Source organism: Cygnus olor, chromosome 1 (assembly GCF_009769625.2).
Source record: "Cygnus olor isolate bCygOlo1 chromosome 1, bCygOlo1.pri.v2, whole genome shotgun sequence".
Lineage (NCBI taxonomy): Eukaryota > Metazoa > Chordata > Aves > Anseriformes > Anatidae > Cygnus > Cygnus olor.
The window spans coordinates 100,044,251-100,060,074 of record NC_049169.1 but is presented as its reverse complement, the minus strand read 5'-3'; the positions used below and the strand labels follow the sequence as shown (position 1 = coordinate 100,060,074).

Here is a 15,824-nt window from a genome sequence, read left to right as displayed (position 1 = left end):
TTATTTATCTATCACTAAATTAATTCAACTTATTTTCCTTTTGTAGCCACTTTCATCCAGTGGTACTGATATCCAGAAACACTTCAAATGGTAATTGATTTTTACGAGTTCCAGTAAACCAGGGTATATATGAAGGTGCATAGTGTTCTTCCTGTTCTGCAAATGCTAAAAGAGCTTCACAGATGAGACGTTCAGCATTATATATCTGATGAGTTTTAGGTCTGAAATTAGAATCCACTGGTCATGACTCCTACTGTAATCAGTAGTCCATAGCTCCCAGGAGAGGTAATTTATCCTGGGAAATGAAAGCATATTATATATAACTTTATTAAACATGTGTTAGCACTTTGTTTAGATTAAAAGACTGCTGTTCTTAAGATTTCTACTTGGTCTGCTATCAAAACTCAAGTGGAAGGACAGCTGTTTTCAGAAGGTTTGTAGACTAGATAGCATATACATGTGGGTTGATATCATGGCTTTTTCTTATCTTAGCTGTCTGAAAGGAAGGAAATAAAATTGCCAGTCAATTTAAATTTACTCAATTATAATGAAAAAATACAGCATCACAAGAAGTAGACCATAAAGTGAATAAGCAATGGCACATAAGGCAGAACTTAAACATGGTTGCTAAGGTACTTAAGAGATTGTTGCTCCCTTGTATGGCTGCTTCACTGGGTTTAAATTTGGTCATTGTATATCTTAAACAAGTACCTGAGCGTGAAAATGCTCTTGAGTCTTTCTCATTGGAAATGCTTATACTGATCTACAGAAACCCAGATTCATACTAAAAATCCTAATCTCTGTGCTCATGGGCTTCCCTCATTCATTCTTTGCACATAGATATCTGATAGTTATAGTCTGTAGGCTAGCTATATGAATAACTAGGCTTCATAAAAATTATTTGTAATTTCCAAAAGTTTCTCATTTTGAACGCTTCCCAGATCTAACTGTAAGCCTTTTCTGGTCTCTTTTTTCTCACTGGTTCCACCTGCTGGTCTCTACCAGGGTCATGCAAAGCTAATTCACTGTCAGCAGTTTTCTGGTCCTCTTCAAGATCTGAGTGGCCAGTGGACTACTGCAGCTCCTCCACTTTCCTACTGTAGCTCCAGCAGTCTTTGGAAACAGCTCAAAGCCAGTTTCAGAGACCAGAATAAACATTAAAGATAACAAGACACTAATGAAGTATTTTGACTACAGCCAGGCAAATGAGATGAGGGAAGAGCCAAGGAAGAGAAGAATCAAGAGCCTGGAGAAATGTTTTTCTGCAGGTCAAAACCAGTTTAGCTCAAGAGGAAAGCAACCCAGAAAAAGTACCCGGAGCATGAGGAGATCTGTTGAGAAGTTTGTATTCACAAGGTCAAAGACAGTTAGGGAAGGTTTGGGGTATTTTAACTCAGCTCATCCCTATCCTTCCTCAGTGCAGTTACAATCATGTAGAAGAATCCTAATATTTTAAGGTTGTGTCTTAGTTTTAGTTAGGTTTTGCTTTGTAGACTGTTTTGTTAAAACCAACATCATGTTATTCTGCAGAGAGGTTCCACATTTGTCAGATTTGTATTCCAGAATCCATTGCCGCTATCTGTAAAACATCAAATATTGAGTCATATCTTCCCTTCTGCTTGAACTATAAATGTTTCTAATATGACAAAGAAATGGATTTAGTAACCTACTCCTTGCCAGTGTGTGTGCAACAAATGCCTGCTGATCTAACACCAGCTCCTGTCAGAAGCTCTGTCTGGGTGATGAGAGATGAGATTAGAGCATTTATACTAGGTTAAAGAATGCAAATACAAATTTTTCAGGCCAAGACCTCTGTCTCAATCACAGTGCAAAGCATGTTTTTGGATTGCATTTGTTCAGTTTTCGCCATCTGCCTTCATATCTTGGTTCCCCCTAGTGCTTTCAAACCAAACCCTTCCTCCCTCCTCCCCTGTCCCCAGTTTTCTATTTGTACAGGGCTAAGATTTTATTTTATCCCACATCACCTGCATTGAAGTTGTGTAAATTAAGCACCCCATGTGCTTAACTGCATCTGTCCTTACAGAGTGTCTTCTTCTGCTTACTTATTCAATAAAGAGTTTCTTAATCCAACATACTCATAGAGTATTTTCGAACTTTTCATAAGTGGTTTTGCATGCCCCTCCATCCCATGATTAGAGTTTTTCCTTCTCCCACTGTCATACTAACAAAGGAGTTTGGGAAGCTTTTTGCTCCCCAGAATTTTTTATTCCCTACATATAGATAGTAAGTTCTTATGGTTAGCCCTCACACCTACTCACTACTTTCCCTTCTTCTCTGACACATGCATTTCCGGCTGTGCTTATTCCTCCATTTATAAATAGAGAATTATCTCATGTAACACATAGGATGTGCTCTTTTGTAACAGACTGTATTCACTTTCCTGATGCTTTTTGACCACTGAAACATACTTTGAAATCTGTAGTACAGACTTCTCATGATGAATGGTATTTTCTTCATCAGAATTCTAGTATATCCTTGACACTTCAGGGGAAAATGTATTTTGTTTCAGAATTTGAAATGGTCTTTTTTTTTTTTTTTTTTTTTTTTTAGCATTGAACCTAATGTTTGATGATCATGGTGGTCTCCCTTGTTTGCTTCTTTGAACAGATGAATAAATCCCTACCCAAATGGATTTGAGTTAGTTCACCAATATGTTAGAAGCCTGTTTCTCTCATTGTAAAAACTCTCCAGAGTTGGTCCAGGGTACACTGTAGAACTGCCTGGCTTTTTTAAGTATACTCCATTACTCAGGTTTATTAGCACTCCCAGCCCAGATCTCTCCCTGCTTTTTATCAGTGGGAATTTGCACGGAAGACTGTATTTTGCGTGTATACATATTTTTGAACTGTCTTTTCATTATCTATTTCACTGACAGCTTCTTGTTGGCTTTTTATTTCACTAATGACAGCTTCTTGTTGGCTTTTATTATCTATGTATTTGGACAGAATTTGGGCATTTTAGTGCTAATGTTGTGGTTTGGCCAAGGCCTGCTCTGTCATCTCTTCATCCAGTGGAAGTTGGATCTAGATTCTAACAGCAATCCTGAATCACTGGAACAGGGTCTCTATCTCTTTCCTAATAAAAAAAAAAGGCTAATTCTCCCTAATACTATGCCTAGCACTGTAGGCAAAATTAATCCCAATTGTACTGGGCCAGCCAAAGTGGATGATGGTGTGCTGGGTGTTTGCATGAACTTTTACTGAAATATGCATGCAAGGTATCCAGAGTAAATATAGAAGATGACTGAAATCCTTTTTAGGCTAGTAATTTGAAACCAGTAAGAGCCGCTGCCTCACAATAGACATGTAAAGCCAATTAGTAATCTAAGCTGTATGAGTAAATGTCTTGGCTTTGCTGAGGACTTGCATGTCTTTCTCAGCAGGGTTGTACCAGGGAGGTAGCAGAGTTCATTTGCAGTTCTTACTTACAGTGAAAGAAATATACAAGATCTCAAGTTTGGGCTAACTTAAAAGGCAGTCTGAGGATGAACAGTAAGTTGGGATGGAAGATCTATAGGTCTCTACTTAGTGAAGCAAAGTAGATAGAAAAGAGGCAGGCATAAGACAATGGGAGAAGGTTCTGCTGGTAGTGGAAAGGTTGGAGGTGTTGGAGAATGAAACGTGGATTCACAATACAGGGTTTGAAAGCTGTGATTACCACAGGAGTGTTTTGGGAGGTAAGCTGGTGAAAAACCTGGCAGAGTTTTTATGAACATGTTGTTAGCACAGTCAAGAAGAGTCACACATGCAACCACAGTCCCTCAGAGGGACTGAGGGAATTGGGATCTGATCTAGAGGCAACTACAATTTTACTTCAAAAGAACCTAGATCCACTGTGACCTCCTTGTATGTCACAGGATCCAAAATTTCACATTGCATCATATTTGAGCACTGAGATAAGTGTTTGGCAAGAGTACAATATTACATATTTTTCTTTTCTAGTCTTGATTTGAATAAGGGGAATTGGAAAATCCACTTCCTTTGGTGTTTTTTTCCATTATTTAATTAGTTGTACTGTTAAAAGTATCTGTTTTATTTCCCATTTGAATTTATATAGTTCCAGCTGTCAATCATTGGATTTTCCTATGACTTCCTATATCATATCAAAATGTGTTTTATTACCCCATGTTTTCTTTACAGAGTTTTCACAGATTGTAACAAACCTACTACTGGGTTGTCTTAAGAGGCTAAACAAATTGTGCTGTCTCCTGCTGTAAAACACTTTCTCCAAACACCTGCACCCACCTCAGTTGTTCATCATCCTTTTTAAAAAATTAATTCTGAAGCTGCATATTTCAGTTTTTGTCTTTACCCACAGCCCTGTGCAAAATTAAAACTATATGCTTGCTGCTGTTTGCTATCCCTGTGTGTATACCTGCTACAACATCCTAGTAGGAACTCATACTCAGTTATCTCTTTTGGCCATTGAATTCTTCTAAGCGTCTACTTTTCAGACTAATCTGCAGTTACATGGCCTTCATTTCTAGATACAGCATTTTGTACCTGGCCATATGAAACTCATTTTGTTTGGGTTCCAGTTACCGCGAGATTGCACTGACTACTGTTACTCCCCTATGTCATTTTTGCTAGCAGCAGTGTTGCAGTGATTGATAAAATTTAAGACCATTCCTTGTGAATCTCTGAAAAGCAGCCCTATTTGGTAATGAGTTTACATTGCCAGATCATTCTTAGAGCACTGTTGGCCATTTTTTAATTAATATAATTATATTGATATGGTATAGTGCTGTTTTCTTACCATAATGTGTTGTGGTACCATGTCAATTGCTTTAGAAATGTTTGTTTTATTACAATTTTGCAGTTTCCTTTATCTGCCACTTTGTAGACCTTAAAGAATGTAATCAAGCTTGCCGAGAAAATTGTTTTCTGTAAAACCATGCTGATTGGTGTCAATTGTCCTCTTGTTCTTTTATTTTTTTATTTTTTTACTTGGGTTTCCATAATTGTTTGGGATTTAGGTATGTCATCCTAAAATTATCCAGTCAGTCTGCTAGTGCTTTGTAATAGTAGCATTCCCTTGATACTCTTCCAGTCCTCTAGGACTTCCCTGTATTCCAGGGTGCAATAAAAATTAGCATCATTTTGTCAAGGAAATTGATCTTGAGTGAAAGAGTATCCAGGTAGCAAATCAGATGCCTGTACACCAAGTACTCTGAGACCTGTGTAAAGATAGAACACTGAAAATTTCAAGTGGCTTTTAAGCAGCTTGTCTTCAGCACCAAACTCTTCAGACAGTGTCCTGAAGTTCTGTACGCCTCTGAATCAAGACCAGTTTGTTCACCCTTACTTGAATAACTATTGAATAGCTATTTAATAGTCTTCTGGAGGAATTTTTCCTTTACAGTTCTTTACTACTACAAGCATGAGACCTGTGCAGTGTAGAGCAGGATCTAAGTGCTGTCTGTTGTTTGCAGTCTCCAAAATAAAATAAAAAAAAGTTGTGTTTTTCACACTGACTTGCAGGTTTAATTCTTGGGGAAGAATGAGACAGTGTCCTAAAAGTGAAATAATTTCTTCCTTTTCATTTTGTCACAACCACTTGCAAGGTTCTCCTGTCTGAGCTGTGTGAGGGTAACTAAAAACAGAGTTTACAGCGTGCACACAGTGTGAGGGTTGCTGAATTGTTGACCAGAGTGACATCAACAAGGTCATGCTCTGCATTGCCGGGAATTCTGGCAAAACTGTAACCATTGTAGCTTTCCCCATAGCTTGCCACACTCCAGAGCAGAGACAAGGGGTGTTCTGCACTATTATTGAAAAAGACAGAGAGAAAGAGAGAGGAGCAAGAGGACTCACTTCATTTCCTGTTTAGAAAGCAAAAATGTTTTGACCTTTATTCATACAGATCACACCTGCCTAGCAGCTCACAGGATTTGTAAGGAGGAATGGACAAGTGGTTCCATAAACAGCATATGCATTACTTCTTCAGAAGTATGCCACACAATTATTTTTTTCCTTTCCTTTTCTTTCTTTTCTTTTTCTTTTTTTCTCCCCCCCCCCCCGCCCCCTTTAGCTGCCATGCAGTAGCCAGCATGACTTGTGATGTGCAATAGTATTTGAAGAGATTGTCATGGATGTGGGTGCTCTTTAGTTACACATACATCTTCTTCTCCAGACTGTAGAGAGAACTTGGTCAACGTATATCCCACATGTGAATAGTCTCAGTGTCAGCCTAGACTGCAGCAGTAACCAGATCTGAAAAGAATTCATCCATACACTTTCTTCTTGTGTCGAGGCTCAAGTCCCAGAAAAAAAGGGAGTTTTTCCAACCAAAATTGGAGGCAGCTCCACTTGAGATAAGGAAATACAGAAAGAATTAGACTTTGCCAAGAAAGACAAGAAATCTGGTGTCATACAGAAAGAAACTTCATGCAAACTAATGGACCAAATTATAGATTACTAAACTACAGGTAGCTGTGTTCAGTAGTTGTTAATGACAGACATCCTGAGCCAGTTTCCTTCATCATTGTGCCTTTTCTGTCCCTGCATAAATCTATTAAAAGAGTTAGTGTCTGCTGAGGAAGCACCACCAAAGTAGTGGGGAAGCACAGATAATCCGTGAATCATTTCAGAGTCATTTATTTGGGGCTGGTTTTAATGGCTGATATCATTGCATGCTGTAAAGTTGTGAGTATGAGGTGAACGACTGAAAGCATAGGCAAGAGGTGCTCTGCACTACTGATAGCTTCTTCCCAGTCTCCTCCTCTTTGAATAGGCTTTTTGCAGTACTGTGTTGGAACTGATTAGCTAGGTGGTTTGTGAACCAAGGATCCATTGGTCCCTTTCTGCGTGAAATGTTTATGGATTTAAACTTCATGCTTTAATGATAAAATGCTCTTCTGCAGTCCAGCACACAATTTGACTTGAGTTCCAGCTGTATAAAGGGGAAACAGAGAAAAGCATATATAGGAGATGGAAATGTGGGGAGAAAGCAGCAGCTGGAAGAGTTTACAAGATGAAATCAAAGTCCCTAAAGATGAGTACAGTATTCAATTCCTATTTTCAATAAGTCACTATGACAAATTACTAGTTACAGAGTTCCTGAAATTCTTTCAGCTGCAAAATCCAGGATGTTTTTTATCTTCCAACACTCCCCACAGCACATATTACATTGGTTGATAGAAAAATGTTCTACAACAGTGTTACCTGTGACCAGACATAGCAGCTCAGTCTAAAAAAGTCAGCAAAAGTGTGCTGAGGCTATATCCTCCCACCAATATCAGTCAACAGTGAATACCTGGGAAAGAACATATTCTTCCCCAGATACCATTTTACCTTCTAGTGTTTTGCCAAATGTGGAGTCTTTAGTTGTATGTGTCCATGTGTCCAGTCCTTTTTTTTTTTTTCCCTCTATTATAAACTTTTAACATGCACAACATCCGCTGACATGAGATTTGTGACAGAATTATGTAGCCTGGAAAGTGCAGGCTTTTTTGATCAAGCCTTACATTTCAGTGTGTTCAAATTTTGTTATACAATTTAAATATCTTTTTTTTTTTTTTAACCTTCTTTTTCGCAGGCCATCGACAAGTATTGCCGAGTCAGTGGTGGCTTTTCTGGTGTCAAGGATGTCTATTCCTCATCTCCTACATATGATGATGTACAGCAGAGCTTTTTCCTTGCTGAAACTTTGAAGTAAGCTGTCTTCACTCTTTCTTCTTCCTGTAAAAGCCAGCATCTAATTTCCAGAAGAACGTGTTGACTTAACAAATAATCTGTTGTCTTGTCAGGGTGGTTTGGGCATTCTTTTTTTCACAGCTTTAGGTCCAAGGCCAGCCTATTTTCCCAGCAGGAAATACAAGTAGAATTTCCCATGCAAGAAGCTTATGCTGAGGGAGCTTTCATTTTTAAGACTTCAGTGTGATTTCTGGCATTACAATAGGGGACAGATATCTCCTTTTTAAGAGATTCCATTTGCAAAACACATTTTTAGATACACTGACTTATACTCCGTTACTGTAGAACCTGTTTCTCCTGTGTGTGTCACTGCAAGGGAGTAAATGGGGAAAAAAAATTCCTCCATGCCCTTGTATTATTTTTCTGTATTTCTCCTATAGCATATTTTTCTAGAATGCTTTTTGTTGTAAGCCAGAATATCAGGCATATTTTATAATCTTTCATGTACTTCAGATTTTAGAATCTTTTAAATATTCTTCAATTCAGTTGAGTCAGCAGGACACCTGTAGTCCATTGTGCAGAGGTTAATGCACTCTGTTGCATATTTGGTTCAATGTATAGTGTTCAAAGTTTCTTTTTGATTCATAATAAAAAAAATGCTATTCTGTACTAGAATATGCTATAACCTTTAAGTTATGGAGATGCTGCATACAATAAGAAAAATGTGTAAAGATAAGAATATGTCATGGAGACATTAAGAGATCAGTTTTTAAAACAGCCAGCTTATCATGACTACTCATCTCTTCCATCATTGACGTGACCAGCTATCAAGAGCACTCTTTTGTCATGCAACTGTGATCATTCTGGGGTTTTGCCTATAAAGCAATGTCTCCAAAGGTGTGACAATTTCTTGACAATCACATCAGTGAATTTGGTAATTCAGTTCTGGCACTGAAATCTACCAAGGTTCCTGTGTAGGTTACCTCCCTGAGACCTTGTGAATTGTCTACCTTTGGGAGAAAAGTGTGTGAGCTGGCTATATTCCCTACCCTTTTTTTTCCTCCTGTATAGCATTTTGCAGAATATTTTTGTTTGTAATTTCATAGAATTAACCAGAAGCCACTTTTGGCCTTTGAAAGTGGCCAGAGCAGCTCTCAGTTGTTGTCATCTCTGGTTATATATCCGTGCCACTTTCTGCCAATGGAAGGGATGATACATATGTAGTTGCACAAACCTGTCAGCAGTGAAGACTCATTAAGGTGTCCTTTCTGTCATTACAACCCAGGGATTTGAAGAAGAAACAGTTGTAATCATTTGGCAATCTAGCAGGGTGTGCAGCTTTTGCAGAATGAAACAGGTTTCTTTTTCCTTTTTTTTCAGAGTTTACAGTATTTAGCAGGTTTTAGCTGCAATTTCTGTATATCAAGATTGATTTGGGGTATTAGGAGCTCAAAATACATAGGTGAGAAAGCAGGTCCTGACAGAGGCAGCACTGTTGCCTACTTCGGGCACCACAACATGTTTCACTGGTGAGAAAGGACTCCCAGGTTCATCACATGTAAGGGAAAGGTTTGTCCATTCTGTCCTTCAGCTGACTCCTTACCAGACTTCTCTAAATTGTCACAATATTTTGTTTCCTTGTATTATCATTATAAAAAGAAAGTTAGCCACTGATACTCTGTCATCTTTGTTAAGTTTATTTCAGTCACTCTTTCGAGTTCATTTTCTGGAGTCTGAAAGCTATACTCTGAAAGAAGGAGGCAGAAGTTTCAAACAGGTCCAGTCAGAGGCACAGTACTTCCCCAGGAAGTGATTCATCTGCCTATATGATCCATCTGCCTATAAAAGCCAAATTAGAAAATGAAATCTGCTTCTAAGAGACTTCTGTGGTGACAGAACTGATGTTCTGTATCACTAGAATTCTGTCTAGATCTTAAATAATCACAAGTAGATCTCAAAATTCACTGATGTGTCGCTCAGTAACTGGATGTGCTATAGCTCAAGCAGTGACACGTGAATATAGACAGTGGAAATTGCCAGCATCTGATTTAGAGAGTGAAGTAAGAGCAGCCTCAGCAGAGTGAAGACAGAACAATGTGTATGCACGTGCTGGATGTGACAGAACCCTCTAACGGGAGTGACGCCCTTCCTTGTTCCATGCTACAAGACCTGTCATTTTCTGGATACCAGGAAATCAGGCTGAAGCAAGAGCTGAGAGGTCCTGTACATCTGTGATGTTAAGCTTGCACATGCACAGTCAGGTTTTCTGGAACAAGGAAAATACTTTTGAATTTTAGCATTTGAGTTTGGAAGCCTTGACAATATCCCTACCACTAATACCCCCCACTCAAAAGTGTGTATTAAGAAAAAAGAACCAAGAAATAGTCTTCTTCCACATCTGTCCAGAAACCTTAACATTGTTACATGCTTAATTTGCTCTGCTTTGCTTTATAATATACAACATTTATGAATCCTCTCTGCACAATATATTGGCCCATTTCCTCCCACCCAGAAGCTGAACCAGTTTCCAGCATGGTGATGATAAATAAGATACCTGGCATGGCTTATTGGCATCTCTTGTGCTTCCTCTAAATCTTTGATTTGGTTTGAACAGAGTAGTCATTTGCAAGTGGGTTTATTCCATTAAGAACGATTTTTTTGCCTACTTTTCTACTCCCCTGCCTCCCAAATCCTCATGCTTGGTGTCTTGATGTTTGTAATATATAGTAAGTCTTTGAAAGGAGTCTTGAAAAATGGAAGTTACTTGGAAAAGTTAAAATGCTGTCTTTGTAACAACTTTTCATTTCAGGGCTTGAGTTGATAAAAATAACTCTTCAGATCATTGTAATGGCAAAAGTTGTGTGGGTGCTATAAAAAGATTGAAAGCAAATAACTCTTTTATAGCTTTAGATGCTGACTGGTGGGGCATGCAGCTGCTATGTTGCTCCACCCTGTCTGTTGCTAAGCTTTAATACCCACCATTTTTCTTCTCTATATTGATGTCTAGGTATTTGTATCTGCTTTTCTCCAATGATGACCTTCTCCCGTTAGACAACTGGGTTTTTAACACAGAAGCTCATCCTCTGCCTGTTTTACATTTAGCAAACACCACACTTTCAGGAAACCCTGCTTATCGATAAAATCAGCTCTAAGAAGAGGAAGAAAGACTTTTCAGCTCTGTTTTGTTTACATGGACCACTTGAAACTTTAAGCAGGAGAGGAGAAAGACACTTGATAAATCCAGACCTCCGAGTCAAGTACAGACGTGAGAAACAAAGCCCTTCAACATATAGATAAGTAAAACTGAAAAAAAGTTCTGTTTTATATATGACCAAAACACATTAGTGTGGTATTTGCAGGACAGAGACTTCACGTGCTTTGAACCCTCACAAGAGATGGAATCTACTGTTTAATATAAATGCAACAGTGTAAGGAAGAAGAGGTTTTCCTGTTCAGCAACAGAAACTTGCTGCTGCTGTTGTTGGCTGTTGCAAGGAACAGTAGACCAGTCACCTCTTCAAATCGGGTGGGTTCCAAATACTTAGATTTTTTTTTCTTTTCTTTTTTGTTTGTTTGATGATGGCATGAACAAAGCAACAAAAAAAAAAGCAACATCACTGCACCAGCAGCATCAGGATTTGAATTTTTTTTCTGTACCTGTCTGAATTTTCTAAGGATCATCAGTTTGTCCAGACTGGCAGCCATTCTCAGTGCCTCTAAACCATTAAAACTAAACTATAAAAACTATTGCCTCCTCATTTCCCTTTTCAAAACAGTGTTGAAAGCTCTGTGTTGTATGCTCACATCCAAAAAACAGTCAGTAAGCATTTGGTTTGTAGTTAATTGTCAGCAACATTAGCTTAGTTCATTTGGCATGCTACAGTCACAAAGTGTTGAGCGTATTGCAGGGGTAGATAGGAGCCAAAGTTTCACTTCCTCACAGATTCTGTCACATGGAAAGTCTACATTCTCTTATTTTTTCTTATTTCTTCTAGCCAAATATACAGAGGTAACAACATGAGAAAAGCAGTCTGTCATGACTTATATAGCAGGGTATAGTATATGGCATTTAAAAGTGCTCCCCTTCTGCTAAGCAGCAGGAGCTTGTTGCTTTATGTTTTTCCACACAGTCCAGATTTTTCCTAAAAATTAACTTCCTTCTTTGGATACTATTCACAGAACCTTATTTGCAGCTTTGAAATCCTGACTTATTTTATTTCTGCATGGGACAGAAACCTAAAACTGCCTTTGATTTAGTTTACGAAACTCCTTTTCTTCTGCTCCAGTGCAAAGCCAACATGATTGTTTTTGGAAATGACATAACATCTGAACATGACATAACATATGAATGGAAAAAGAAACTGTAGAGTCCCTTCTTCCTTTAGTTTATGAGAAATGAGATGCTGTTACCTGCATGTTTTTTTCTTGAGTACTCCTAGTCTGGCATAGTCCAAATACTTTGAAATTAGGCAGGACAATATCAGTTAAGTGGAGTCTGTTTCAGTCTTCACATACAATTTTTGCTAAAAGAAATTTAGCCTTTTCAAGTTTCTCTTCATTGCTTTTTTTTTTTTTTTTTTTCTGTTCCAGAATCCTTACAGCTCACATGATTTCTTTTATTCCCCTTTTAGCTCTCAAATCCTTTTGCCATGGTGACTGGCACCTTTGCTGAAAAAGAGCTGTGAAGTGCTTCTTCCCCTCCTAATTAGTGCACAGGTTGAATCTTTCAAAAGTCTTGATTGCGTTTTTGAACTGAAGTGAGTGGAAGAACTCTCTTCAGTAAGCTACAGAAGTACAGCATCAAGTCTAAAGGCACTAAGTGCTATTTCTCCCCCTCAAAAATGCTTATATATGAAGTTTTATATATAAAAGCTTTTTCTCTACATCAAATTGTAATATATCTGACTGTACTTTAAAGTAGGATTTCCCCTATAAAATTTTCCTTCACTCCTCTTTGATACTAATTTAGACATTGCATTTTTTCTTTGGTCGAGTGATGATTTCTATCAGATGCTTTTCTCCAGACTGTTCCTTTAGTTTAAGAGAAGGAAGACAAAGCTTGGAAAACATTTCAATCTCAACATTTTTGCCTTAATACCAATTATTGAGTTACTGTAATTGGCAGCAGTATCTTAAAAATAATTTAAGATCTGATAAAGCAATTGATGTACATAATACTGTTTCAAGTAATTGTTTATTTAAAATTAGAAATAACTGGAAGTAAATGGAATCTTCTTACTGGTCTGCTATTTTTTCTAGTTGAGTATTCAATGAGTTACTGAAGAGCTAGTCATTTTCCATTTTATTCAGATATGTTATGTTTTCAAATAGAGTTTTTCCCATCCCGTTAGAACTGTTATGAGTTTAAAACTGCACTAGATTGACTTGTTCTCCTAAATCTCTCTGAGTACAAAGGAGAAAGATGAAAAACAAACTACTCTGTTTAAAAAAAAAAAGAAAGAAAAAAAAGGAAAAAAAAAAGAAAAGAAAAGGCACTTTCCCCCCTAGCCCATCCCCATAAACTTCCTAATAAATGTAGATGTAGAATGGCTGCCAGTCTGTTCAGAGAAACATCAAGGACAGAATTTTGGAGTCACAGAAACAGCAAACTTGTTATTGTGTTTTCTGCTCTTCCACACCCCTCTTTTGAATTAAAGAGCAACTATTCACATTAATTCCTCCATGAATCCCAATGGGTTAACTCACTGCCACAAGAATGCTTGAATTGAGGACCTAAGCCATTTCATGTTATGGGATGGTGTTTTTCTCAAAGCATATGTACAGTACTGCTATTTCTTCTTTGTGTAGACAAGCAGCAGGTACCAAATAAAGGACACTTGTTTCTCATTTTCCAGTTAGCCCAACGGTTGTCAATTTCTACTCTATCACTCTAAAAGACAAACTGTTGTTTTCCTACAGAAGCTACTGATCTTCATAGTCTATCCAAAATAATGTGTTTTATGGACTAATTGCTGTGTCATTCATGAATCTCTCCATCCTGAGATTTCCTAGAGCAAGCTGAAAGTTTGGAGGTAATGGGTTTTGAGCGAGGTGTGTGTAGTAACCAAGCATGGATAATGAAACTTCTGATTGAAGTGACATGTCCTCATTCAGAGTCCTTCACAAAGAAGTAGGTTTTGATCTGCAGAATGGAGTTATGTGCAATCCACAGTTCAGACTGTTTTCCCTCTGGGTACAAAAGGTACAGTAGAATATTGTCACTTTCATTCTGTTGCTGCTGTCTTATATACTTTCATGAAGAGTGTAAATTTAAGCACAATGAATTTTTAGTGCTAGTTGTTTCTGAGTCTTGCACTGTATTCTCTAACAAAACAATCCTCATTTTCTTTAGGTAGGTGTCCCATTTAGCAATTTCTACAATACCGTCTCCTCTTACAGGATGAAGTAAAGAACAGAAAATCATGTACATTATTGGCACACTGGATTTGGGCAAGAGCCGGGAAATCCCAGAATTGTCTATTTCCTGTATGCATGCAGTCAAAACAAAGATATTCAGTTCTTTTCCTAATCCAAGCCTCAAGCTTGCCTGATATGCTAGCAGTAAATTTTTTTCTAACACTTTACAGCCTGACAGAAGCCAAATTTCTGCACTGATCACCTTGGAGCTGTGTGTGTCCTACAGTCAAGAAGTCAGCGTCTTAGCTTTGTCCTCTAACTAAAAAGAAAACCCTTGAATGATGTTCTGGGTGTTCATTTTGCTGCACAACTAAATGCTTAAAAGGCATATGCAAGATTCTAAATACCCTGGAGTAAAGGGGAAAGCAGATAGTACAGTTCTGGGCGCCAGTCACACCTTTGAGACTCCTTTAGCTCCTTACTACAAATTTGTGAATAGCTGTCTTCTATCTTCCAGTCATTGAAATATACTTACGCAGTATTTTAAAAGATTTGAATACTGAGTAACTGGAACTTTAAAAAGTGAAAGCAATTACATGTTCCCTGTAATACCATCTTGTAAGATTAAAAGTATACCTTGTTTTGGTTTATTCCTAAGCAAGGTTCTATTGGGCTGTCCTTTATGATCCCCTCTTTTGTCCCCAAGAATGACATTACAAATGTAATGTTATAATGTGACTTTCCCCTAGTTTGAATGGAGAAGTGGTTAACAGCATTAACATTGAAAGAATTAACAGTGTAATCTGGCATCCACAGAAAATGGTGTGGCAGTTTACATCTCAGGGCTGTAGTAACAGGCTTTTAGCAAATTGAGCCTGTTATGTACACTAATAAGTCTAGTCCATGTTTTTAAGAGGACAAGTTAGAAACAGGCTTCTTGTTACCAGAGAAAAATGTAAGCAAGCTCTTGATCCATGCTGTAGTTCAGAGATCTGTTTACCCTGATGAGACTTCCCTCTCTCGCTGCTTGAATTTTGAGAAACAGTCTTCTGACTAAAGAGTTTGAGTTGCCATAGAAAGAAGAAACCCAAGCTCTTTTGCTAGTTATGTGCGTACAACTGTAGCAGAGATGATAAGCACGAGCTGCTTCGGATGTTAGCGCATTCTAACAAACTGCTCTGTAATTGCCCAGAAAAGTTGGGAACCACCAAAGGAGACCGCTGACTTGTTACAGTGAATTGTTGCCTTTAATCCTAATCGCTTGGTGGAAGTTGGATTTGCATTCTGCCTTTATTCTTGCTTTATCTGAAACTGACAGATTATTTTTCCTCCGAAATAATAAAAGGGCAAGAGTCTATCTTCTGATGTGGAAACTTTCTGACTGCCTCTGACCTGGAATCCTGCATATGTACTTTTTACAGATTAAAAATAATATTGTATATATAAAAAAAGATTGAATAAAGAATGTCTTTAAGTGAAGAATGTGGTTTTTGTGTCCTTTGCCTCCAGTTGCAAACTCCTATAGGTGACTGTGAATCTGATCCTATTTCACAAGCTTGTTTAGTGCTACAGCTTTTCATTCCCCTGCACCTCTACTAGGGACTTAGATCCATGTCACCATAAACACGTATCATGACCCACTATTGCAAAATTAAGCCTCTGTACCCCTTGCTTCCTTTTAACAGGTCATTGTAGTGCTCAAATTTTTCTCAAGATGTAAACTACTTGTACAGCAGCTTAAGTATGCTGCAGTGTGCCATTTTGAAAGCCACCAAATCTCAGAAAATTTTGAGCTTTTTACCGTTTTGATAC

The 15,824-nt window shown here is 38.0% G+C and overlaps 1 protein-coding gene across 1 annotated transcript in view; it reads left to right on the top strand.

Annotated features, from left to right (window-relative positions):
- Positions 1-15,487, top strand: part of MAN1A2 (mannosidase alpha class 1A member 2) — a 110,684-nt gene extending 95,197 nt beyond the window's left edge. The window contains exons 11-12 of the mRNA XM_040572601.1: positions 7,558-7,673; positions 10,663-15,487. Coding sequence (XP_040428535.1) covers positions 7,558-7,673; positions 10,663-10,795 — 249 coding nt within the window. The 3' untranslated portion in view covers positions 10,796-15,487. The remainder of the gene's footprint in view (positions 1-7,557; positions 7,674-10,662) is intronic.
- Positions 15,488-15,824: the final 337 nt, after the last annotated feature.